At 46.2% G+C, this 27,105-nt stretch overlaps 1 protein-coding gene across 1 annotated transcript in view; it reads left to right on the forward strand.

Moving 5' to 3' along the window:
• The first annotated feature begins 14,288 nt into the window (after positions 1-14,288).
• PLEKHH1 (pleckstrin homology, MyTH4 and FERM domain containing H1) overlaps positions 14,289-27,105 on the forward strand; it is an 88,989-nt gene continuing 76,172 nt past the window's right edge. The window contains exons 1-2 of the mRNA XM_065403793.1: positions 14,289-14,339; positions 24,065-24,232. Coding sequence (XP_065259865.1) covers positions 14,289-14,339; positions 24,065-24,232 — 219 coding nt within the window. The remainder of the gene's footprint in view (positions 14,340-24,064; positions 24,233-27,105) is intronic.

Consider the following 27,105-nt stretch of genomic DNA (forward strand, 5'->3'; position numbering starts at 1 on the left):
AGCGCTTTGAAGTTTCGAGTGTAGCCACGGCCTAAGGTGCCACAAGGACTCCTCCTTTTGCTTTTTTACAGGCTAAACTTCCATATCCTTAATATTATCATCAGCCCTTTCTTATCTTAATCACCCTGTCTCTGTTTGTAAACAAAACACTGACTCCCTGCCCCAGGGGCACCTCTCCTCTGCAAAACTTATATTTCATACTATGGGTATGTCTACTTTAAGGTGCCATCAGACTCCTTGTTGTTACTGCAAAGTTGTTGACAAAACTTTGGTCTTTCACGGGTATTTAAAAAAGCCCCCCCCCCCCCTCCGAAAGACAAAAATTTTGCTGAAGCAAGTGGCAGTGTGAACGGGCTTTGTCCGCAGAAGCGCTCTCCTGCCGACAAAGCTAATGCCGCTTGTGGGGCTGGAAGTATTTTTGGACAAAGAGCTTTTACACATGCTGACTTTTAGCGACAAGGCCTTGTTGCTAAAAGCTGCGTGGTGTAGACAAGCCCTGAGATGTGAAGAGAGAGCTCTGTTTGGTTTGCAGTGTTTGATGTCCCATTTAGCAAAGTGCAAATTAATGAGTCTTTCATACTTTGTACTTCTGCAGTGCCTTTCATTCAAGGATCTCAGAGGGCTTTCCAGCGGTAGAGAGACAAGGTGGGTGAGGTAATCAGGGCCGGCTCCAGGCACCAGCCTACCAAGCATGTGCTTGGGGCGGCACCTGGAGGGGGGCGGCGCTCAGGGTTGGGTTTTTTTGGGCTTTTTTTTAAACATACTGGGGCTGTTGGGGCGCCCGGCGGCGCTCCGGCCCGAGCGGGGCCGCGACTGGGCTCGCCGCCCTCGCCACGGCGCTCCGGCTGTCGGGGAGAGCGGAGCTGCAGCGGGCTCGCCGCCCTCCCCCGGCGCGCCGGCCAGTCGGGGAGAGCGGGGCCCCAGCCGGGCTCGCCACTCTACCCCCGGCGCTCCGGCCACCGGGGAGAGCGGAGCTGCGGCGGGCTCGCCGCCTTCCCCCAGCGCTCCGGCCGGCCGGGGAGAGCGGGGCCGCGGACGGGCTCACCGCCCTCCCCCCGGCGCTCCGGCCGGCCGGGGAGAGCGGGGCCGCCCTCCCCCCGGCGCTCCGGCCGCCGGGGAGAGCGGAGCCGCGGCGGGCTCGCCGCCCTCCCCCAGCGCTCCGGCCGGCCAGGGAGAGCGGGCCCGCGGCCAGGCTCGCCGCCCTCCTCCCGGCGCTCCGGCAGGCCGGGGAGAGCGGGGCCGCGGCCGGGCTCGGCGCCCTCCCCTGCCGTGCTCCCCACTGGGGGGCGGGGGGCGGCGGGGGGCGGCGGGAGGCTTTTTTGCCTGGGGCGGCAAAAAAGCCAGAGCCGGCCCTGGAGGTAATATCTTTAATTGGACCAACTTCTGTGGGTGAGAGAGACAAGCTACACAGAGCTTAGCACGAAAGCTTGTCTCTCTCACCCCCAAAAGTTGGTTCAATAAAAGATATTACCTCACCCACCTTGTCTCTCTAATATCCTGGGAGCAACATGGCTACAACACTGCATTCCTTAGTCCCATACAGCCTGCTGTAAAGGCATGCAATTCCACTGAAATTACACCAGATAACATATTGCTAAATAGATACCCATTTTACTAATGGAGAAATTTACGTACAGAGAGGTTAAGGCCACAAGAGTGGCCATTAACTTTGGGAACCTCAATTTTTGGTGCCTAAATGCAGACATATAAGATATCTCAAATATGGCACCCCAAAACTGAAGCATCTAAAAGTGAAGACTACTTGCCAAAATTTGGCTGTGACTTAACTAATGCCAAAGGTCATTCAGGAAGTCAGAGGGAGAACCATATAGGACCCAGGTCTCCTGATTGATAATCCTCTGCTTTAATTCCTAGATATATTGCTTCCAATGATAGAATCTATCTATCTATCTTTATAATAGCAAAATATAGAACAGGGGTGGCCAAACTTACTGACTTTCCAAGACACATACAATAATCTTCAAAAGTTTGAGAGCTATAAGACACTCACAACTTGGCCCACGGGGCAGTGCCTGATGGGGCTCGGGGCTTCATCCCCAAGGGGTGGTGCCTGCCAGGGCACGCACCTGGCTGAAACCCTGAGCCCCAGTGCCCCCCCCCCATGGGGTGAAAGCCCCGAGACTCCCCTCCCTGCAGGGCAGAAGCCCCTACCCCACCACCCTGACGCAGGGCAGAAGCCCCAAGCTCCCTCCCCCAGTCTGGTAGGCAGAGAATGGGGGGGAGTGTGGGGGACTCCGCAAGCCACACCTTAACTGTAAAAGAGCTGCATGCGGGTTTGGCCACCCCTGATATAGAATCTTGCCTAGATTTTTCCTTATTTCCTTATCCCCGTTATTATAAGGCAGAAAGTTTCCCAGCATCATGACGCTCATTCTTCCTTACAGTGGAAAACTGGAGCACCATGGAGAAACCATGAATAATTGCAGCAGCTAGATGGCACTAAGAGACAGCTTCACAGTAATCATGCACAGGAGGGTGAATGAATAAACTTCTTGGGGGAGGTCTTGCTTCTGAACTCTCAGCAGAGAGCTTTAAACACTCATAGACTCATAGACTTTAAGGTCAGAAGGGACCATTATGGTCATCTAGTCTGACCTCCCGCATGATGCAGGCCACAAAAGCTGACCCACCCACTTTCCCTTAACTCAGCTGTTGAAGTCTCCAGATCGTGATTTAAAGACTTCAAGTCGCAGAGAATCCTCCAGCCTGCGACCCCTGCCCCATGCTGCGGAGGAAGGCGAAAAACCTCCAGGGCCTCTGCCAATCTACCCTGGAGGAAAATTCCTTCCCGACCCCAAATATGGCGATCAGTAGAACCCCGAGCATACAGGCAAGATTCTCCAGCCAGACCCTCATTTTACCAGCGATGGCACGTTATTGCCTAATTGACTAAAATCACGTTATCCCATCAAACCATTCCCTCCATAAACTTATCTAGCCTAATCTTGAAGCCAGAGAGGTCTTTTGCCCCCACCGTTTCCCTCGGAAGGCTGTTCCAAAATTTCACCCCTCTGACGGTTAGAAACCTTCGTCTAATTTCAAGCCTAAACTTCCCCACGGCCAGTTTATATCCATTCGTTCTCATGTCCACATTAGTACTGAGCTGAAATAATTCCTCTCCCTCCCTGGTATTTATCCCTCTGATATATTTAAAGAGCGCAATCATATCCCCCCTCAGCCTTCTTTTGGTACAGCTCCAAGTACTCCAGAATATATTTAAAAAAATAAAAAACAAGAATCTGTGTTTGATGAGACAAAGAAAGATAGGGATTTACTCAGATTGATATAGCAAAGTGCTTGTAACTAGAGCTACTTGGGAAATATTTCCCCCCCCCCACCGAAAAATTGACTTTTGTCAAAAAACCCTGCAAACTGAAGAACTGTTTTTTTTAGCAATCAAAACCGATTTTTTGATCTGATAAAACATTAAAAATTTTGGTTTTCCAACTAAAAATTGAATTTCTGTGTGGAAAGCAGACACTTTCTAAAAAAATCTTCATTTAGTTGCAAACTTAATTTTCTGTCAAAAAAGTTTCAGCAGAAAATGTTCTCCTAGCCCTACTTGCAGCTACATACTGCAGGTGATTTTTACAGCCAATGCATGAAAAACTCCATTGAAAAACTCTGTGGTTCAGAGCCCTGAAACCTGGAAGGATCACTCAGGAGGGCACCCTTCGGAGATTTTCCTTGCGTTGAGCTCTCTCTTTTTCTTCTGGCCCCATTCTCTCTATTCCAGAGAATTCCAAGGGATTTATTTCCTTACAATTACTGAAGGAGTCATACCTGTGAGTAAAGGCTTGTCTCTCACTTGGCATTGGCACTAGATTCCCAGGAGTGTGAGAGATATGGACTGGATCTAGAACTCATATCTCCCACCTGACTAAAACTATGCATTTTCTGTTTGGAATCTGTCATTTTGCCCTCTTGCTGTGTGGCATTATGATATGACAGCCTTGTAAAGAATCCCAGTTTGTTTTTATGCTTGGAGCTGCCTGGGTCTTTTCTGTTGGTCATCTGTCTAGAATTATTCTCTCTAGATAGGTGGGTGCTCAGAGTGTGAACAGTTGTTGTGTATTAATTAATTGTTAATTATTTTTTATTATTATTATTGTACAGTTAATAATAATATGTAGGGCATGGGGAACAGGACACAACTACTGACACAGAAAGATGGCTTCAAACAAGTTGGCTTTCAGAGGTTCCCAGTGGTGCTCAAATCAGCCCTGGCCAGAGGAATGAGAAAAGAGGACTGAAACTTGTGAGTGAGTCTCCTATAGGGTACTAATCACCAGGAGTGTCGATTACAAAACTCCCATTGATTTCAGTGAGTTAACGATTTTACCTCAGGTTCCCAGCAGAGTGAGTGAACAGGTTTGGAATTCATACCTATGCCTCCTGTAGGGCACTTGCCAAAAGGAGGTTTACAATGGGGTGGATAAACCCCCACACTGGAGAGATAAGGCCAGGTGCAGAAATAACTTTGGGCCCTGGAAGCCCCAACCTCTCAAGCCTGTGGCTGTGGGCATGGTCCAGTTGGAGGAGGGATTTAAAAGTGAGTGTCTTCAGCACAGCAGGGTGGTGGGAGGAGAGAGGCAGATCTGTGCTCACTGTTAGGGAGGAACTTTGCTAGGAGGGCATCCCCAGGGAGGGCTGCTGCACCACAACGTGGACTCCCTAGCTTGCTGAGGCCTGTGGACCAGGTTGCCAGGGATAGCCACGAACCAGAAAGCACCCCAAGTAGGGGCCAAGCTCTGGGAAGAGACCCAGGGGAGAGTGTTAACTGGGTCGTAGGTAGCAGACATTTGCCTTAAAGTCAAGAAGGCCCTTGGTTCACAACACAGTAGAATGGGAGGGCCTTGGTTTCCCTATCCCTCTACCATTAAGTGGAGCTGTTGTCACAGACACTTATTAGGAGGTGGTGCTATTGTCACAGACTCTAACCACTGCGGGGAGGAGGCTTGTCCTGCTCACAATGTTGCATGATTAAATATTTAGGTCAACATCTTCATAAGTGGCCATTTATTTGGGGTGCCATTATTTTGGCATGACCTGTTGGAAACACTTTGAGTCCCATTTCCACAGCTCCCCTTGACTTCACTGAAACTGTGAGTGCAGGGTTGCCAACTTTCTAATTGCAGAAAACTGAACACCCTTGCCCTGCCCCTGCCCTGACCTTCCTCTGAGGTCCCTGCCCCCGCTCACCTCCATCCCCACTCCCTCCGTCACTTGCTCTCCCCCACCCTTGCTCACTTGCTCATTTTCACCGGGCTGGGGCAGGGGGTTGGGGAGTGAGAGGGGGTGAGGGCTCCAGCTGGGGGTGAGGGCTCTGGGGTGGGGCTGTGGATGAGGGGGTTGGGGTGCAGGAGGGGGCTCCGGGCTGGGGCCAAGGAGTTCAGAGTGTGGGAGGGGGCTCTAGGCTGAGGCAGAGGGTTGGGGTGTGGGAGGGGCTACAGGCTCTGGGCTGGGAGTGCAGGCTCTGGGGTGGGTCCAGAAATGAAGGATTCAGGGTGCAGGAGGGTGCTCCGGGCTGGGGCAAGGGGTTGGCGTGCAGGAGGGGGCACGGGATCCAAGAGGGAGCTTGGGTGTGGGAGGGGGCTCAGGGCTCGGGCAAGGGGTTGGGGTGTGGGAGGGTTTTGGGGCGCTGACCTCAGGTGGCTCCCAGGAAGCGGCGACACGTCCCTCCAGCTCATAGGCTGAGGGGCGGCCAGGGGGCTCTGTGCGCTGCCCCTGTCCATAGGCACCACCCCCGCAGCTCCCACTGGCCACGGTTCCTGGCCAATGGGAGCTGTGGAGTCGGCGCTTGGAGTGGAGGCAGCGTACAGAGCCCCTGTGGCCATCCCTCAGCCTAGGAGCTGAAGGAACATGCCAGCCGTTTCCCAGGAGCCACGCAGAGTTGGGCAGGGAGCCTGCCAGCCCCACTGTGCTGCCAACCGGACTTTTAATGGCAATGCTGACTGGAGCTGCCAGGGTTCCTTTTCAACCTGGTGTTCCAGTCAAAAACCAGTCACCTAGCAAGCCTATGGGAGTGCTCAGCAGCTCTAAAATAAGGCCCATCATGTTTCAAATTGGTCAGCCAGAAATGGAGGCACCACAGATTAGTGGCTACTTTTAAAATGTTGGCCATGTTTAAAAGCCATCTTACCTTTTAGCCCCCTCTATTCCTCTCCTTTCCCTGGAATTCTCCTGGAAATCTTACATTACAAAACAAAACAGATGCAGATCAGAAATTCACCACCCACCCACCTCTGTCTCATTTCACCCTTGAGGTCTGCTCTGTGTCTGATCATGGCTGCATCACAAGTTGCTCCATGGAGGGGCTGGAGAGTAAGAGGCAGACAGCAGCTGCCAAACTGGACGGAAAGGTACAGTGCAGAGTAATGTCTGCTGCTTTTGTAATGGAGAGCAGGTCATGGTGAGACCTTCAGGGCAGCGTCTGCGGGTGAAGGCTGCTGGGACCTGATGAACTGGATGTTCTAGTGGACCATTCTTTGCACACATATTTTTCATATACTACAAAGATTAAACCTCAGATATTTTTACATTAAAACCTTTTTGGAGATATCAGAAAGCCTAGAAAGTGCATGCTAAATCTATACAGTATATGTGCATGTATACACACTCTATAGTGCCACCTGCCAATGCCAACTGACTGTATCCCCTGTCAGTGCTAACTAATGCCATCTTTCAGGGATACCACTTGCCTCTGCCATGTAATGCCACCTGCCTGTGCCACTTGCTTACTTTTGCCAGTGCTACCTAGTAACACCACTTGGCATAATTGTAGTTGTGCCACCTAATGCTACCTGCCAGCATCAACTGCTGCTTTCAGCAATATCCCCACCAAGGCATGGCACTGTAGAACTCTCCATGCCAGGTCAGGGAGCAAGGCACTAGGACTGGCACTGAAACTAAGGTATTCTGCTGGACATGACAGCAAGAGCACTGCCAGTCACTAACCTATTTGTTTTTCTTCTTTGCTAGGAGAGCAGTGTTTATCTTCCTGCTCCCTTTGTGAGTCACCATGGAAACTAATGAGAGAGGAGTCTCATGCCAGGGGAGCCCCAAGAAGAACTGCTCTATCACCACTTTGTTTTGGCGCAGTTGTCTGGGACAATGTTCTAGCTGGCACGGTCTCCATGGTTATTTACAAGAAACCTGAGAATGACCTCTCCTGGGTGATTCAGGCAGAGGAGAGCACAGCAGGGGCTCTCTGCACACACACTCTCCCCCCCCCCCCCCCATGAGATAATTCCTTCCCATCACACATTTCCTTGACAGGCCTGAAAGATACCAGAGCAGAGAATGCAAACATCTGGCAGCTGCATGTCTGACTCCTGTGTCAGACCAGGAAGGGAGCCAAAAGCCCTTCCAACAAAGCCAGCCATATCTGTTACTAGAAACTTTTCTCTTCTCTCCCCCAACCCACCCGCCCACCCAAAACACTCCAACCTACTGGTTCCAGTGAAATAGACTTCAGTAAATAGGGATTCTATAACAGGGAATTCTGCTCATCTCCAAATCCTATTCTGCTCTGAGCACTGTGCTGCTGCAAGCTGTTTGCACTGAGAACTGAGGTAATCACAGATCAGAAGGGCACCCCAAGACCTACTTTCCTCTTTACTTGTTTAGAGTATTGGCTTGACAGCTCTGGAAATTGAAATCCTCTATGCATCCTCTAAACAGGTACATGGACTGCAACAGTGCCTCCTGCACCTTGCCCAACCCCTGACCTCCAAGAAACACCTGTCAGTCTCCAGGATCCACTCAGGCCTTGGCATCTGTACTGGGAGGGTCAGAAGTGTAAATTGTATTTGTGGGTTTTGTAGTGTGGACATCTGGCTATGAAGAATTGGACTGAGACCACCACAGCTTTTCACATCAGCCCCCTAACAGCCATCAGATCACAACAGTTTTTGCTTTCTACAGAATGGTCTGAAAATGAACCAACAATCTAGAAATTAAAAGTACTATATCCTATTCCCAGTCCCCAGAACCAGAGCCTATTGTTACTCCTCTTCAGCTGAGTTTGGTCTCATCCCCTGATTGAGTTTCTCATCCCCTTGGGTGGTTACATGCAACCTCGACACCCACAGCAACGGAGTTTGATACAGTTTTTCCATGTGATATATAATGCATGACATCACTCACACAGCATTTACCTCTGTAGCCTGTGGACTCAGAGAAAGGTGCAGGGAGCACTCTGGTATGTGAAAACAATGTGCTGCATACCACCCAATACCAGACACACAATGATCATACAAAACAAATATGCTACCAAGTACCAGTCTCCTCCTCCTCTGCCTGTCTACTTCCACATTGCCTACTCCTCTTTACCATCTGCAGCCCTGTCTTCGCTGCTAAAAAAGGTGCATTTTTTCCTTGGGGTAACTAAGGAGTGTGACCTATTCTGAGATAAAAACACAGTAAAGACTAGGCACTTTAGAAAATTTTAGTGTTATCATGAGGTAAACCAAGAGGTAAACAGACCTATACTCCCACCAGGGGTTGATCTCAGGGAGTTTACCTTGTAAAAACTAAAGTGCCTGGTCTTCACTGTGTTTTTACCTTGGGATAGCTCACATGTATTAATTACCCACAAGGTTAAAAAATACATCTTATTTAACAGTGAAGACAATGTAATAAAGGTCTGATACATACAGGAGTGCTGATAAGAAACTGGACTTTATTTCCTGGTCCCAGTCCTATGACCAAGTCAAACATCTACTTAGTTTATCCAAGAGAAGGGTAAGACTTGATTACAGCCTATGAGTATTTATGTGATTTCTGACAGTAGATTTCTTTTTAATCTATCAGAAAAAGGCAAACAAAATACAATCCAATGCTTGGAAGTTGAAACCAAACAAATTCAGGTTGGAACTAAGGTGCATTGTTTTAACAGTGAGGATAATTAATCACTGGAATAACTTACCTAGGGATGTGGTAGATTCTCCATTACATGAAGTGTTTAAGTCAAAATTGGACATCTTTCTGGAAGATATGCTATAGCTCAGCCAGAAGTTATGGACTTGATGCAGAAATTACTGGGTGAGGTTCTGTGCCCTGTGTTGTTCAGAAAGTCAGACTACTAGATGATCTGAAAGGTCTCCTTCTGGTCTTAAACTCTATGAACCTGGGCCAGAGTGACAAAAATAAATACCTCGGTCACATGACAGGGTCAGTAGCCAGCGACTCCAAATTGTTACCGTTAAATCTTCCCTTAAAAAAAATCAAATGGACATAAAATATAAGAGCAACAAAAATTAATAATCACAAACTAATACTAACTACTGGGTGTGTGATACTGTGGCCACTTCTTATTCTCACATCAGTTCCTCCTGCAGCAATCTGCTTATCCAATGAAGTGGATCTCCTACTATGAATCTGTGGTTGCTGCTTCTTGTGCTTTTCACAGTCAATAATGATGTGGGTCCATGTTACTTCTGTTAGCATAAAAGCTCTGTCAGAAGCACACTGGATATCCTCAAAAAAGAAAGAGAGGGTGTCCTTCTGGGTTTTGTGCAGATGTTTTCTGTTCCCCATGTAGGGGTGGTTCTAATATGTGCCCTCGGTGAGGATGGTATAGCTGTTAGTTTGACAGGTTGCTAGTCACATTTTGTTAGTAATTTAACATTCTCTCCCATTTGTAATGGGGCATATGGGTTGTAGTATTTCCTCTGTTCTAGTTTCCTAGCATATAGTTCTTTTTTAAACTACTTCAGGGTTAATAGTCTTTGGCTCAAGAACTTGTTAGATGTTGGCACCAAAATATTTTGTCCTTCTGCCCATGTATTTCTAAAATGGTGCTCCTAGCAAAGCACTGTGAGGTGTGTTTTGGTATTATAACAATGCTAAACATGGATCCCTTAGATCTGTCAGGGGGGCTTTATTTTTATCAAGTTCTTTGCTGTTTATACTGAATTTTATTTTCTGCCAACTGATGTGTCTATGGATTGAAAGGGATTGCTATAATGTTCCTGGATTGACATATCAAAGAGAATTTCTGAACCAAGCCACTCAGTTGTGGTCATTACATGTTCTTAACTCCTCCCAAATCCCATTCTTAACAAATTGCAATTTATTATTATTGCTATTAATTATTATTAATACTGTTTAACAAAGGTAACATCTTAAGGCTCAATGGGCTGCAGCCTTACAGGATTCCTGTGTTAGAGAAATGGCAGCTCAAGAGTCTGTGGGGTGAGTTATGGTAGGGTTTCAGCACTCAAGGGGTTAAAGCACCAAGGCTAGGTGTGGGTAGGCAGTTCGCTGGGGAGTTGCTTTGTATGAAGTTCAGTGGCTGAAGAATGTCCTGGGACTCAGGAGTCATGCTTCACTGCCTGGGAAAAACAGTGGGCCAAATTCTCATTTCAGTTACACTGATGCAACCCTACTGGCTTCACTGGTGTAAATGAGAGGAGAATTTGTCCCAGTGACTTTAAAGAGAGAACAAAAATCTCTCATAAAATCCAGGCTAAGAGACTGATACAAACTGGTGGCTGTGCAGTCTGGTGGAGACATTTCCTGGTTGAGAAGCATGAAAAAGAGGATAGCAGGGGAGCCATAGGGAAATAGCTCCTATTCCTCCTCTTAGACATCCCTTAATTTGTGGTCAGCCTCTCCTCAGGTGTCCTTGGATTAACTTATCAAAGCGAATTGCAGAACCAAGCCACTCATTTGTGGCCCATTACCTGTTCTTAACTCCTCCCAAATCCCATGCTAAACAAATTGCTATAGCTCAACCAGAAGTTATGGGCTTGATGCAGAAATTACTGGGTGAGGTTCTACGGCCTGTGTTGTGCAGAATGTCAGACTAGATGATCTTAAAGGTCTCCTTCTGGACTTAAACTCTATTAACCTGGACCAGGGGGACAAAGATAAATACCTCAGTCACAATAAGTTCCTTTCTCCCCTAAAGGAAACCCTTTGGGCAAATCTTAGGTACCTTGACACTGGTTATTTATTACAATACTTTAACCAACAGGAATAATGATTAACATAAACACACTGTTAGCAACCAGAGTCCCTTTCTTCCGGGTACTGTTGGCAGCAGAAGTGGGAATCACTGGGGGAATCTCTTTGGGTGGAAAGTGGTAATGTTGCCATTACTAGGTCCATCTCTGCTCAGGTTCCTGCCTGTCCCTGCCCTCACCTTCTGTCTCTTGCCAGTTCCTTGCCAACCTCCGCCCAGCTCTCTGCTTATCTCAGCCCAGCTTCCTTCCCACCTTTCTCATGCATCTGTGGATCATTGTCTGCCTTTCTGGTGCAGCAGGACAGGCTGCCTGATTCAACCAACATGCAGAATGCCCCTTGAAATCCAGAAAATTTTGTAAGTCTGAGTCTGCTTCCCCCTGAAGTCAACGGAAACTGCTAGGTTCTCAGCCCCTTTTAAAATCAAACTTATTTAGGTGCCTAAGTATGGATTTAGGAGCCTAACTTTAGGCACCCAAGTTTGAAAATCTTGGCCTAATATTGTTTTTAATATGTTACTGATTTCATCACATGATCAGCCTTTTTACTAGTGCTGAGTGCCTGACTTGCTGCCCATTGCTTCTCTGCTTGGATTCCAGCAGAAGGCAGAACTGTGTTACGAACATGAGATGGGAGACTACAATTGAACTTGGGTAGATTGAGGGACATCCCTGGGTTGGATAACTGTAACTGTAACCAGGATGTTACCTGAGTATGTTTAATGTACAGTGTTGCTTAGAGTAATAAGATTTGATTTAGCTCCTTTCTTCATCCCTGTTCTTCCCTAAATTAGTTCTATTGTCTAAACCCTGTTTATTTCATACTGTCTCAAAGCTCTGCCTCTGTGGTAGATGGATGATCTCAACAGCAATCTAAACTTAGGAATTGTCCTTACAGTCACATTACACAATTAACTTTGTGCTTGTACATACTCCCCAGCAAGCCAAACCACACCCCCTTGGAGACCAAAGACAAAGTTGCACTCCCTGGCTTCAAAAGCAAGGTACCTCAAAAGTACAAGTATGTCAGCTGGTGTGATTTAATGTGGGAAAATTATTTTGCAGCTGGCTATGCCGATGGGAACTTCTGCTGTTATTATAAACTACCTAATTGGTGGAAGTCATCCGGATCCTGCTAATGTAACTGCTACAGAAGTGCAACACCTGAACCAGAATTCACAATCTTTTTGCTGCAAACTAGAGATGGGCAACCTAAGTTACAAAGTCTGAGGATGTTTGGTTCTGAGTTTAGGCCCAACTCTCTTCTGCACACACACCAGACTCCACCCAGTGAACTAAAAGGACTACTCTGCAAACAGCCCCTAGAACAGGGGTTCTCAATCTGGGGGTCAGCATTTATAATGTTGTTAAATATATAAAAAAGTGCTTTTAATGTATGGGGGGTGGGGGTCGCACTCAGAAGCTTGCTGTGTGAAAGGGGTCACCAGTACAAAAGTCTGAGAACCCCTGCCCTAGAAGCATACAAGGAAGGCTGATTATCTATTCTCTCCAACAGAGGACAGTAGCATGCAGCACACACACACACACACCTCAGCAAGATGCTGAGGGAGGCTAGACAGGTGGCTTTTGGGTTCTGTTTAAATAACATAGCCTGCCCTAGTATCCAGCAAGTGTGTTCCGTAGATCTGAAGAGATGGCTGCTAATGCCTATCTCCCCCAATAAAACATTTGGCATGTTAGAGTGGACACCCCTAAAAACTTTGGAAATCATGAACTTGTGTTCCCCAGACTTTATATAAGCATTGTTGCAAATGGCCTGAGCATGCAGTGAAAGCTAGGTTCTGCTGCTAATGGATTGATTAGAGGTAGACTTCAGCTATAAGACCCAGCAACCACTTAACCGCCACTTTCCCTGCACCTTAATGCCACCTGAACTCAGGCCACAACCCCTCTGCTAGACCCCAGCACCCTGCTACTGCCACCAGCCTTTCACTTGTGTGTACAGTAACCTGCAATGCGGCATGGAAGTTTGGAGGAGGCTAGTGCCCAAGCTGCACTACAGGCAACTGTGTACACAACTGAATGGGAGAAGTGAGCTGTGGTGACCACCCAGGATCCGGCACAGAAACTCCTCCTTAGGTTGGAGGGACTGGCTGCAGAACACTCACTATTTCAGTACAGGTTTGGGATCTGCTCCTCTTATGGATACAGGACTTCATGCCGCTGAGTTTAGAGGGGATTCTCAGTGCAGTCAAGGAATCAAGGCTGGATTTATATCCCAGTATGCAAGAGGCAAAGAAGGAGAGTCTGCCCTCCAGCCATGCCTGCTAGGTTGGGGGAGTTCCCAGGCCTGCCTAGCTGTGTCCAAAAAAGCCTCAGGGCATTTGGGCGGAGCTGCAGCTGAAGGTGCAATGCTGGTGAACCTGCATAGAGTGAAGGCTGAGTAAAGAGATCTTGTCCAAGCAGGTGGAAAAGGAGGCAGCCAGGAGTGGCTGAGCCCCAGTTATTGAGGCAAGCAGGTGGCCTGTTTTCTTCATAGCTATTAAATGCCATATTCCACTCAGCCCCCCCAAAATGCCAGAGCACCCCGGTGGGTGGGACTGAAGGCTGGGTCCAATCCAGGCTTTTCAATATTTCAGTTCTCGCTGGAGAATCGGCCTGGCCTGGCTGCCTCCCCGCAGGGCCAGAGAAGGGGTTAAAAGCGCGGGGCCGATGATGTCAGTTCCTGTGCTGCTTTGGAGGGCTGCCCCTGCTATTCGAGCCAGGCTCTCCCGCTTTAAGGCGAGCGGAGCGCCCGGGAGCATGGCACAGCGCTGCTGAATGGGACGGAAACGAGCAGCGCGTGGCTTCGGAGCGTCCCCAGGGGAACCGCGCGCCTCGCCGGCTGCAGGAGCGCCCCAGGAGCACGGCCCCGCTCTTCGGCACCAGCCCCCAAGAACAACACAAGGTCAGCCGCTGGGAGCCCTTCATGCCTCGGAGCCGTCCCTGTGCCCCCCCCCGGCCGGCTACTTGGGCTGCTCAGCTCCTGCCCATGAGCAGCCTGCCGCAGGTGAGGCCGTGGGGGCGGGAGGCTGCTGTCCTCGGGCAGTCCCCGCACCTGACTGTAAAGCAGCCTCCAGCCGTAGCGTCGGGCGCTGGTTGTTCGCTCTTCTGTGCAGAGAAGTCAGGCGGGGGCTTCTTCGGGATCTTTAGGGGGTGCTGCCGGGGCTCGCGCTGGCCCGGGGGCAGGATTGGGCGAGCGGCGGTGACTGGCGCTTCCTAGCCAAGCCCCCTGGATAGGGTTATTAAGCTGCAGGAGGGGTCAGGAGAAGGCTGTAGCTCAGGGGAGAAATCCAAGTTATGGGGGCCCTCCGGCTAGCCCGGGGCCATGGGGAACAACGCCCGTACAGAGTAAGTGACAAATCGGTGATTTCTCCTCTCCCCCTTCATCCCTCTGGCATGGCTAGAAAGGGGGGCCCGGCCCGCCCCACTCCTTTCCTGGGTTAGCTCAACCTGCCCTTTGGCTCGTAGACCGGCGTCTTTCGCCTTATTCTTTCCCCTGCTTTGAGCATCCTACCCTGGATTTGCGAGCTGGACGTGACAGACGCGAGTGACACCCTAACCAGCCTGGGTTTCTCGGTGACTCCGAAACATTCCTTGAGGGGAAAACCGAGGGACGGCGTGAAGGGGGAACAGGATGCTCGAGAAGAGGCGTTAGGTTAATGGGGAGGTTCAGCGCTGGATTCTGACGGGAGCCAGGAGGAGCCTCCCGCCGCCCAGCTGAGACGCAGCAAAGCACCTTCACTGACTCCTTTTTGTGACTCTTCGAAACAGACCGAGCTGAACTGAGCCTCAAGGGAGAGAATCTGGGGCATTGTCCGGGCAGTTCAAAGCATTTATTCTTTTACACCGACTAGCTGATTCTAACATCGCCGACCAGCAGATGCTTAAGTAGATGCTCTAGCGTGGAGAAATGTGTAGTTGAGATATGGAAATACTGTCTGTGGCTTTCATTTTTGCAGGGAATAAACAAAAGTCACAATACAATACGACTGATTCTCCTAACACTCTACATGCACGAAGATCTTTACATTAGAGCTTTTACAATCATCTTGCTTGATCACTTTGTTGTTTGTCATTTTCAAAAGGCTTTTAGTGGAAAATATAGGAGCTCGCTGGATCAAGGCTAGAACATCAGAAAGTTCAGGGATGTTAGGTGGTCCTACTAGAGAGTCACTGATTAACCATAAAGTTCTGATCCAGATTTGTATTTTCCCAAAGTTGGAATTGGACCTAGGTCCCCTAATTCTTGGATCCAGAGTTTGGAGTCAGGCTCATTTTTGCTGTTAATCAAAAATTTTATAGCTGCAGCAAAGATTTTAAAAACTAGGTGTCTAAAGTTAGGTTCTTAAGTCCATATTTATGCACTTAAATAAGTGGCCAGATTAAATCAAGGTGCTGAGTATTCAACAGCTCTCATTGACTTCAACAGGAGCTGCTTGGCGCTTAGCACTTTTGAAAATCAGGCCACTTATTTAAGTATGTACATATGGATTTAAGAATGTAGCTTTAGACACCTAGTTTTGAAAATCCTGCCCCCATTAGATTAAGTAGCTGCTTTCTATTTCACAGGTATTGAGAATGCAGCTGTTACATCTGACTTTTAATTAACATTTCTATTAATTTTTTTCCATTAGGGGGATTAGGCATTAGTTGTTGTTAGTTTTTTAAAGCAAAAATATCCCAAATATTTCATATGGGGTAAAATCAAATTAGGAAAACTAACAGTTCAGCCATATAATTAGATTGTGTGGATTTTCCATCAGTCTTTAAATCCAAACTGGATATTTTCTAAATGATATGTTATAGCTCAACCAGAAGTTATGGGCTATATGCCAAAATTACTGGGTGAGGTTCTATGGCCTGTGTTACAAAGGAGGTCAGACTAGATGATCATAACAATCCCTTTTGGCCTTAAAATCTATGCATGAAGATGTGAGGCTAAAATCTGCTTATGCCAGTATAAAAAGAGAGCAGGGTTTCACTTATGATCTCTGTCCAAACAGCCACATTAGAATAGAGTTCTAACTTCATTGATAAGGCACCATAGTTATACAGCGTTGTTCAACCTTTCGTGATCATTGCACACCCACTGGCTTTAAAGTAATAGTGTATGTCTCTAGTGCTTGATATAAACACTGTGATGTAGTGGTGAGTGTGCCTAGGAAACTGTGACTATATGTATGTGAATGGTGTGGGTGGGACCATGGATAGAGGTGAAATTGATATACGTGCTGTATTGGGCTGTGCAAAATGTGATGTGGAGAGGAGCGAGCTCTGTATTTTGGTATAGTTTGAGGTCTGGTGCTTGTAGAAGGCTATTCTTTGAACAGGTCTGTTACTTCCATGGGGATTCCCCCACAATACAATGCAGATCCTGAGCAATGTCATTCCCCTGTATTAAATGAATGTACATTCTGACTTGGAACTCTAATTCACAGATCATGTGGAAATATGGGCACATCAGCCCCAGCTGGGGGGGAGGAGGGATGGGACACTGGGCTCAGGGCTTCAGCCCCAGGTCGGGGTAGGGGTTGGGTTGCTGGGGCTGAAGCACTTAAGCCCCAGTCATAGGCGCCGACTTCCCCTCTGCCCGGTGGGTGCTGGACCCCCTTCCCCCCTGCCCCGCCTCTGGCCCTGGCCCTGTACTGACATCGCTCCACCCCCTTCCCCCAAGTCCCCGCCCCTACCCCATCTCTTCTCCGCCTCCTCCCCTGAGTGCGCCAGATTCCCGCTCCTCCCCCTCCCTCCCGGAAAGTCTTAAGCACTGCCAAACAGCTGTTAGGCGGCAGGGGGGTGGGAAGCTCTGGCAGGGGGAGGAGCAGGGATGCGGTGTACTGGGGGGGTAGAAGGAGGTGATTTGGGGGGAGGGGGCTTGGCTGCTGAGCACCCGCTAATTTTGGAGCACCCACGGAGTCAGCACCTATGGCCCCAGTCCAGCAAAGCACTTAAGTGTGTGCTTAACTGTAAGCATGTGAGGTCCCATTGAAGTAAACTGGACTATTCACTTATTTACTCAAGGACATGTTTAACTGTGCTTTGCTGGTTTGGGGGCTCAGTAATTAAAAGCTGTGTCTTTGTTGAATATTTTTGCCTTCCACTAGTTTGTTGTAGGATTACACAAGGAGGCGAGGCAGCACACACCACTTCATTATTGTAAGGTTGCTTGTGGATTCTAGGTGGCTGAATTCAATGATTCTACTACATTTTGTATGTAAGACTCCTCGTGCATATATTTGGAAAACAAACCTTTAAAAAAAAAATCAGAACTTTGCAAGTAGTTACGGAGGAGAAAAATAAAGCGGGTCAAATGCAGGGTTTTTGAACCTTGGCTGTGACCTTTATACAGAACTGTATAATCTCTTTTAGATGTGAACAAGGACATAGGATTGTGGATGTTTTGTCTTTCAGTTCTAGTTTGTTCCCACTGAGGGACGGAAGAATTTGTATCTGTTACAATAGCGGGATTGTCTGGGTACAATGTTGCAGTACTAAGCTAAAACACTGCATCCTCCCTGAAAATTGTTCTTGGAATCTGGTACCTGAGGAAACTGGGAGCCAAACCTTTAAATGTCATTTTCACTGTGGTTTAGACACTTGGAGTACTGGGCTTGTACTTTCCACTTTCCCCTGCTCACCCACCCTCACTAGCATCATTTTATGGTGTTTCATGGTAATGCACCAAAATGTCTTTGTAACTAGTGCTTAATTGTAATGAAAGAGGTGCCAGGGCTCAAGCTGGGCAGCCGGAGAGTGGTGGCTGCTGACTGGGTGCCCAGCTCTGAAGGCAGCACCACCGCCAGCAGGAGCACAGAAGTAAGGGTGGCATGGTATGGTATTTCCACCCTTACTTCTGCACTATGGCTGATGCCTGCACTGCCTTTAGAGCAGGGTGGCTGGAGAGTGGCAGTTGCTGGCTGGGAGCCCAGAGGTGCTGGGACTATGAACTGCCAAACCTAGAGGTGCCAGGGCTCAGCCCTGGCAAACCCTGGCACAAATTAAGCACTGATTGTAACACCTGTGTTAGGGTGTGTAGTGTGTGTGTGAATGAGAGAACTTCAACTGGATTGGAAGGTGCTAGATTGACAGCCTTGGATATTGAAGTCATCTATTTATGGATTGCACAACAAAGATACTGTATAGGCAGCAGTAGTGCAGGCATACCATACTCTGCCCCCAGTCTGGTAAAGACCACTTGCAGGGTGTGAAAGGAATTCAGTATGTGACCCCATTCATTTTAGCCTCTCTGCTGAGACTGCCAACAAGACTACCACCTAACGACAATGGTGTTGGTAGTGTATATGATATGGACAGCTGACTGCTGGGAACTGAAGTGAACTGTAGCAACCAGCTCATGCCAGAAGGTGTGAGACTTGAGTACCTCATTGTAGCCTGCATAGGTACTGTTATGATTATTGCTCATGAAATTATCCAAAAATTTAAAACTCAAGTTGTTATACCTTCCATATTTTCATCCAGAGTGTTTTAACAAAGGTAGATATGTTTTTATTACTCCTCCATTTACAGGTTGGGAAGGATGGGGGTGGAAATGAAGCACAGGGAGATAATGTGATTAGCTTAGTATCACAGCATGAGATAACAGCAAAGCTGGCAGAAGAGCCCAGGTCTCTTGATGCATAGCTCTCTGAATTGAATGAGTGGACTATGTTTTCTCTGTAGCACCTTAGACCTTAAGAAACTTGCCGTGGAGGCTTTTGGCTAAAAATGTCCCAACTGTTTAGCACTCTGCATGCTAAATAGCAAGTAAGTGCCCAAAGTCCCTGCTACCACTGCCTAAATCCAGCAGCATTCCCTCTGTGTGCAATAACTTTTAATAAGTTTTCTGAGGCTGCCTCTCTTTCTGCTCTCAAACAGTCTACTTCCCATTGTAAAGAAATCACCCTTGTTTTACAGCTGCTATATTAGGACACAATAGGTCCCCTAAATCCATGAAAAATTGTCGGGGTCCTCCAGACACAATTTTTCTTAGCCCCCTATGCTGCCAAGGTAGATTGGCTAGCTGGTTTTAAGTAAAGAAGGTCACATGGTATTATTTCTGTTTCCTGATTGGGAACCATTCTAAGAGTTCTACTCATCCAATGTAAGTACTTGCAACTGAAAGTTCAAAATTCAGAATAGTTGTGGAAAGTGTATAGTGCTGTAAATTCACTGTTTTGGCAACCATTCCTGCTGGTAAACTTATGCATTAGAATATTTGTGGGATACGAACATGAAAGGGGTGCAGTCAAAGGACAAAACAAATCCCAAGTTTTAGTCAAGAAAATATTTGGGGAACATATTTAAGGTATTTGCCCAGCTTTACCAAAAGGTCTTTTTCATCCTTGATCTCTCAGACTGTTAGGCATGTGATTCTGGGGAGATGGAATGGGGACATTATAGTTTGCAAACGGAAGCATAAACTTAGTTGAATATGCTCCAGTCTGGATAACAGTGCCAGTTTCTCCAGAAGCCTAATGAATGAGGCTTTATCTCCCCTATTCTCTGCAACACTTGAATAGCTCGCAGCCAAAGGTTTGCCCTACTATGACTGCTGTCATGCAGGAGGACACTTAGTCCACTTCATTAGGAGGCCAGGGGCTTTCTGGCTATGTGAACTTTAAATATTTAGTCAAGAGACAAATCTGTCCGTGTCCGTCCCCATCCCCCACCCTCCTAGTTTTCCCCACATAGTAGCAGGTTTTCGTGCTTAGATACACATTGGCAGGCTGTGGGGAAAGTCCTGCTGGGAAAGGTTACAGTGCAGCAGCAGTCAAAAAAGCTAACAGAATACTGGGACTCATCAGGAAAGGGATACATAATAAGATAGAAAATATCATGTTGCCTCTATATAAATCCATGGTACACCCACATCTTGAATACTGGGTGCAGATCTGGTTGCCCCATATCAAAAAAGATATATTGGAATTAGAAAAGGTACAGAGAAGGGCAACAAAAATGATTAGGAGTATGGAACCGCTTCCATATCAGGAGAGATTAATAAAACTGGGACTTTTCATCTTGGAAAAGAGACGACTAAGGGGGGATATGATAGAAGTCTATAAAATCATGAGTGGTGTAGAGAAAGTAAACAAGGAAGTGCTATTTACTCCTCATAACACAAGAACTACGGGTCACCAAATGAAATTCATAGGTAGCAGGTTTAAAACAAACAAAAGGAAGTATTTCTTCACACAATGCACAGTCAACCTGTGGAACTCTTTGCCAGAGGATGTTGTGAAGGGCAAGACTATAATAGGGTTCAAAAAGAACTAGATAAATTCATGGAGGATAGGTCCATCAATGGCTATTAGCCAGGATGGGCAGGTATGCAAAACCATGCTCTGATGTGTCCCTAATCTCTGTTTGCTAGAAGATGGGAATGGGCAACAGGGGATGGATCACTTGATGATTACCTGTTCTGTTCATTCCCTCTGAAGCACCTGGCATTGGCCACTGTCAGAAGACCGGAAACTGGGCTAGATGAACCATTGGTCTGACCCAGTAAAGCCATTCTTATGTTCATACAATCTCTGTAAATTATTTATTTACTAATACATCACATTGCCTATTCAACCGTAACTCTGTCCCCACATCCCCACTCAGCTGCAGAGTATAGACCAGGAACCCTCTTACCCACCCACTCTGCACTCTAGACAGCTAATATGGTTACACACACTCAGACCACCACCAACTCACCACATTAGTTCATAGATCTACTACTACATAGATCTACACACTATTAACTAGAAACACCAGCATCCTCCTTTCTGTATAAAGACCAGAAACTGGACCGTCCCTAATCTCAAAGTACTGACAACATATTGCATTTTATTCTCCTTTACAGTCCAGAAATACCTTTTCCCCCCAACTCACTATTCCATTGAGTCAGAAAACTCAATCTATCCTATCTGCCCTCCTCCTGTTGACTGGAAATCTCAGTGTCTTTCCAATTCACCCTTTTCCTGTGAGTGAGAAGTCCTACCTTCCAGTTAACGATTATATGTATCCACTTCATCCAACCCATTTAAGATACAAAGGGACCGGACCAACTGCATAATGTAAATGCTGGGTGGCACTGGTGCTAGAGTGGAGCAAAGCTACCCAGGAGGGGCTCTAGGGGGGATTGTGCACAATACATCCTGGTTCTCCTCAGTGACAAGAGGAACTGCTCTCTCCTGGACTCCCACTCAGAATCTGGGATATTGGTTCATCCTGTTATAAAGATAGGGGCCATTTGCTAAAAATTCAGATCAGTGTTCAAATTTTGAACACCCCAAGTGGATGTGGTCATAGAACTATCCACAATGACTCCAAGTTATCTTTTTAGAGTGGTAATAGCTAATTTAGACCATCACTTTATATGTATAGCTGGGATTATGTTGTCCAATGTGCATTGCTTTGCAATTATCAACATTGAATTTCATCTGCCATTTTATTGCCCAGTCACCCAGTTTTGTGAGATCCCTTTGTAACTCTTTGCAGTCTGCTTTGGACTTAACTGTCTTGAGTATTTCTGTATCATCTGCAAACTTTGCCACCTCCACTGTTTACCCCTTTTTTTCCAGATCACTTATGTATATGTTGAATAGTACTGATCCCAGTACAGACCTCTGGGAGACACCGCTATTTACCTCTCTCCAGTCTGAAAACTGACCATTTATTCCTACCCTTTGTTTCCTGTCTTTTAACCAGTTACTGATTCCATGAGAGGACCTTCCCTCTTATCCCATGACTGCTTACTTTGCTTAAGAGTCTTTGCTGAGGGACCTTGTCAAAGACTTTCTGGAAGTTGAAGTATACTATATCCACTGGATCACCCTTGTCCACATGCTTGTTGCCTCTTTTCTCCCCCCCCCCCCAAAAAGAATTCTAGTAGATTAGTGAGGCATGACTTCCCTTTACAAAAACCATGTTGACTCTTCCCCAACAAATTGTGTTCATATGTGTCTGATAATTCTGTTCTTTACTATAGCTTCAACCAATTTGTCTAGTACTGAAGTTAGGCTTTCTGGCCTGTAATTGCCAGGATTGCCTCTGGAGCCTTTTTTTAAAATTGGCATCACACTAGCTATCCTCCAGTCATCTGGTACAGAAGCTGATTTAAATGATAGGTTACATACCACAGTTAGTGGTTCTGCAATTTCACATTTGAGTTCCTTCAGAACTCTTGGGTGAATACCATCTGATCCTGGTGACTTATTTCTGTTTAATTTATCAATTTGTTCCAAAACCTCCTTTAATGACACTTCAATCTGGGACAGTTCCTCAGATTTGTCACCTAAAAAGAATGGCTCAGGTTTGGAAATATCCCTCACCTCTTCATCCATGAAGACCGATGTAAAGAATTCATTTAGTCTTTCTGTAATGGCCTTATCATCCTTGAGTGGTCCTTTAGCATCTCTATCATCCAGTGGCCCCACTGGTTGTTTAGCAGGTTTCCTGCTTCTGATATACTTCAAAAAAAAATTTTTGCTGTTACTTTTTGAGTCTTTGGCTAGCTGTTCTTCAAATTCTCTTTTGGCCTTCCTAATTACATTTTTATACTTCACTTGCAAAAGTTTATGCGCCTTTCTATTTTCCTCAACAGGATTTAAATTTCACTTTTTAAAGAATGCCTTTTTGCCTCTCACTGCTTCTTTTTACTTTGTTTAGGCACAATGACTTTATTTTGGTCTTCTTACTGTGTGTTTTAATCTGGAGTATACATTTAAACTGAGCCTCTATTATGGTGTCTTTAAAAAGTTTCCATGCAGCTTGCAGGGATTTCACTTTTGGCACTGTACCTTTTAACTTCTTTTCAACTAATTTCCTCACTTTTGTGTAGTTCCCCTTTCTGAAACTAAATGCTACCATGGTGGGCTTCTCTTCTCCCTCCCCCCCTTCCCCCCCGATGGTAAATTTTATTATATTATGGTCACTATTATTAAGTGGTTCAGCTATATTAATCTCTTGGACAAGATCCTGTGCTCCACTTAGGAGTAAATCAAGAATTGTCTCTCCTCTTGTTGGTTCCAGGACTAGCTGCTCCAAGAAGCAGTCATTTAAGGTGTCAAGAAACTTTATCTCTGCATCCCATCCTGAGGTGACATGTACCCAGTCAATATGGGGATAGTTAAAATCTCCCATTATTATTGAGGGTTTTTTTTTTTTTTTTTTTTTTTTTAAATTTTTATAGCCTCTCAAATTTCCCTGAGCATTTCACTGCCACTATCCCCATCCTGGTCAGGTGGTCAGTAATATATCCCTACTGTTATATTCTTATTATTCAAGCATGGAATTACTATCCATAGACATTCCATGGTATAGTGTGGTTCATTTAAGTTTTTTACTTCATTTGACTCTATACTTTCTTTCACATAAAATGCCACTTCCCCACCAATATGACCTATTCTGTCGTTCCAATATATTTTGTACCTTGGTATTACTATGTCCCATTGATTATCCTCATTCCACCAAGTGTCTGTGATGCCTATTATATTAATATTCTCATTTAATACGAGGCACTCAGGTTCACCCATCTTAGACTTCAGATTTTAGACTTCTAGCATTTGTGTATAAGCACTTAAAAAAATTGTCACTTTTTCACTGTCTGCCATTATGTGATGTAATTGAATGGGACTCTTTTTCATTTGACTGTTTCTCATCAGATCCTACCCATATTTTATCATCTTCCATCCTCTCCTCCTTAATAGTATATAGAGAATCTCCATTAATAGATCATCCCCTAAGGAATGTCTCTGTCCCATGTGCTCCTCCACACCTGTCGGCTTTCCCCCGGCCCTTAGTTTAAAAACCTTAACATTGACTATTATTATCAGACAAATCTTTTGTTAATGTTGACCACTAGTCCTAGTGGCTGTGTTGGAGTTCTTGTGTTAAAGGTACGATGGCTTCAAGAGGACACACCACAACAGCATGGAGGAAACCTACACTATTCAACTGCCTACATTGTAGGTTAGAGCCAAAAGCTTTGGGAGAAGGCATCTCACTTACACGCTCTCGGACAGGAACTAAAGGAAAAAAGCCCTGCCAGAATAACCATTTCAAAGTTTGTATTTTTCTTCTGTTTTTTTTAGAGCATCATGGAGGATCTGCCTAAGCAGACAAAGAGCTTTGCCATGGCAGAGCTTGCAGTGGAGAATAGCAGCTGCATGGACTGGCAGAAACGGTGCCTCGCATTGGAAACCCAGCTCTTCAAATTCCGTCTTCAGGCTAGCAAGATCCGAGAGTTACTAGCTGAGAAGGTGAGGCCAAAGCTACATACTAGAATGTGTCTACCTTCCTATTACTGGGCTAAGCGGTGAAATCAATCAATCCATCAGTTGTACTACATCTGGATCTAATTCCCATTTACACTATGGTCACTTTGTATTGTTAAAGAGCCTGATGGTGATGTGCCTCCCAGCGTGGTGTGAAGTGGCATTAGTGTAAATGGAAATTGGGTCCTGTGCATCTGACATACTATACCATCAGACTCATTTGATGCAAAGGCTCCTTGGTGGCTCACTTGAATTTAATATTTTAATTTTTTACCTCCTGAGACCTTTGCTGAGATTTTGTCTCAGGTCACAAATGAAAGAAGTTTGACAGGCTCATTCCAGCTTCTTGTTTGTCCACACCACCACACAGTCTGGCACAATTGGCAGTCTCTATCCAGGGAAGGACTCTGACTGCTGCAGGGCACAGACACAATAGCAGAGTTGATTTGGATCTTGGGCCAACAATAGCAGAGGATGCTGCAGGTCCGGATTGGGTTGGTATTAGAAGAGCTTAGAGGGGCAGGCCAAAACTATCAAGGGGACCAGCCACTCAGGACTGAGACTCACTATCAACGTTGTGCAGGGAAGCTTGCACAGCGCCTTTCTGTCTTAAAAAACTACTTTTGTTTTGTCTGTCCCTCACTTTCTTGTCCACTAAATTCACTCAAAAAGTTGGGGAGGATGGGAAAAGGAGTTCTCCCCGCCCCCCTCCCCCCCGGCCTGGATTTCTTTTTCTCTGAGATTTCTCAGATTTCTCTGTATTTTTTTAATTAATCAGTGTTTTGAAGAGGGGGAAAAAAACATCTGTCTGGGAAGTGAGACTGAAGTGCTCTGGTAACAGCAGGTGTATTTATGTTCTACAGAAGGCTGCAAGTCAAAGCTCATTCCTTGAACTCTTCATGTGAAATTATTTTCTGCTAGCGTAGCTCTATTAACTGCCTTTCTACAGGTTCCCACAAAGCATGAGGCACAGGATTAACCTTTAGAAATTAAGAATAGTACTTTCAGCCACATGCAGTTTTCTGGGACCCCTGTTTATTAGCCTCATGCCTGTATTAATACAGCTTATAGTTTGCTTTTGATTCCCTCACTGGATCCAACATGTGGTTTATGATAATCCAATTTAAGAGGGTTCAGCCAATCAGTTATTTGTACGGTGGTAGCAATTTCCTTCAGTCACAGCTAAGTAACTGCAAGCTGCAGACATCCTAATGCTTTTAATCTGTCCCTGATGATAGTTGTGACCTACATCAGTTTTTGCTCCATTTTACATTAGGATCCCTTGGTTTTTACATTCCTTCAGAAAGCACAGTTCTCAGCCCCTGTAGTGATTTTTTTTTTTTTTTTTTTTTTTTTTTTTTTTAAATCTTACTTTCACTTTAATTACATTTGCACTAACATGATATAGAGTGTTCTAGTCCTGTTCATGCCACACTTCATACAGGTCTGAGAAACTCTCAGCTCACTTCATTTTGGGACGGCAGCTTCTGAGCTGAGCTCCTCCAAGGCCTGTCTATACTGGGAACACTTTCCAACCAGTTTTAAAGCCAGCGCAGCTAAACAGACTTTACGCACTGTATAGAGCCAGAGTGTAGGCCTGGTATTAAGGCAGCCAGACCAGCTTTTATGACACCAAGGAAATCTAAGTCTCATTTCTTAGGCTGTGTATAGCCATTTCCTAGTTTTTATTTCCTTCCATGGAAATTCTTAGACTAAATCCACATCAAACTAATGAAGCTGTTCATGCTTCCAGAAGGAAATTTAATAAACACCCCCATAGGCCTGTTTGACTCTCCCCTCCATAGAACTTTTGACAAAATCCTGACCAGGGGCAGTGGGATAGAGTCACCTACTTCAGGGAGCCCCCTTACTGAAAGGGAAGCGACTCTGGGGTTAATCCCGCCCTTCAGTCAAAGCAATAGGCCCTTTGTTCCCTAATCTCAACAGTTTGGTTCAGTGATCAAGTTACTCTGTAACCAGCTGTATGGCTTGTGATGTGGTTTGATGAAAGGTCAAAGAGCGAGGCCCCATATACTTAAGGTATATCAGGAAGGGAGAGGAGAGAAGGACAAAGTAAGGGTCAGTTTTCAGGACATATGTGAACTTGCTTGTCCAAGTGAAATTTTACAGTACACAGTCCCCTGCTGAATACAGATTCTCCACCATTTGATGGTGGTTAGGTGGCCTGGGTCAGGGGTTCCCAATCTCTCTGAACTGGAAGGCTGTCTGCAGACTCACTCCCTCCTCATTCACAGTCTCTTACCAGCCTTGTAGCAACTATGGCAATTGCTTACATGGAAAGGGGATATTAGGAGAGCATCTGTTTGTTTAGCTGAAGGTAATAAATGTTCTTTTTGAGGAGAGAGAATCCTACTGTCTGTTTTTTGCTCTTCATTTCAGCTCTTCCTCCCTCTATCTGTTCTGGTTTTTCCTCTTCCCCCAACCCCTACTCCACCTCTGCTGCCTTCCCCCAACTTCTATCCCTACCTCTGCTGAGAATGTCTCCTTTTGCTCTACCACACAGGTTTCTCTTCCAACTGGTACCTTTCCTTCCCATGGTCCCCTGAATGTACTGCCTGGCTGCCTCAATCCCTTCTCTCCAGGACATTCCTCACTTGCTGGTGGCTGGCTCATACTCCTTCTTTTCAGCTGCTATTACAATCCTTCAGGCTCTTCTTTACAATGAAGACCCTGAACTGTGCGTAAGCTGTTGAAAACAAGGAGGACCAGTAGTCCACAAGCCTCCATCTGGGAACCACTGGCCTATGTGAAATGAGTTTGCTGGGGATGTAGAGGGCAAATGCTTACTCCAGTTCAGTGGATAGGTGTCCACATCACATCATCCCAGACTGACACCC

Source organism: Emys orbicularis, chromosome 4, assembly GCF_028017835.1.
Source record: "Emys orbicularis isolate rEmyOrb1 chromosome 4, rEmyOrb1.hap1, whole genome shotgun sequence".
NCBI lineage: Eukaryota > Metazoa > Chordata > Testudines > Emydidae > Emys > Emys orbicularis.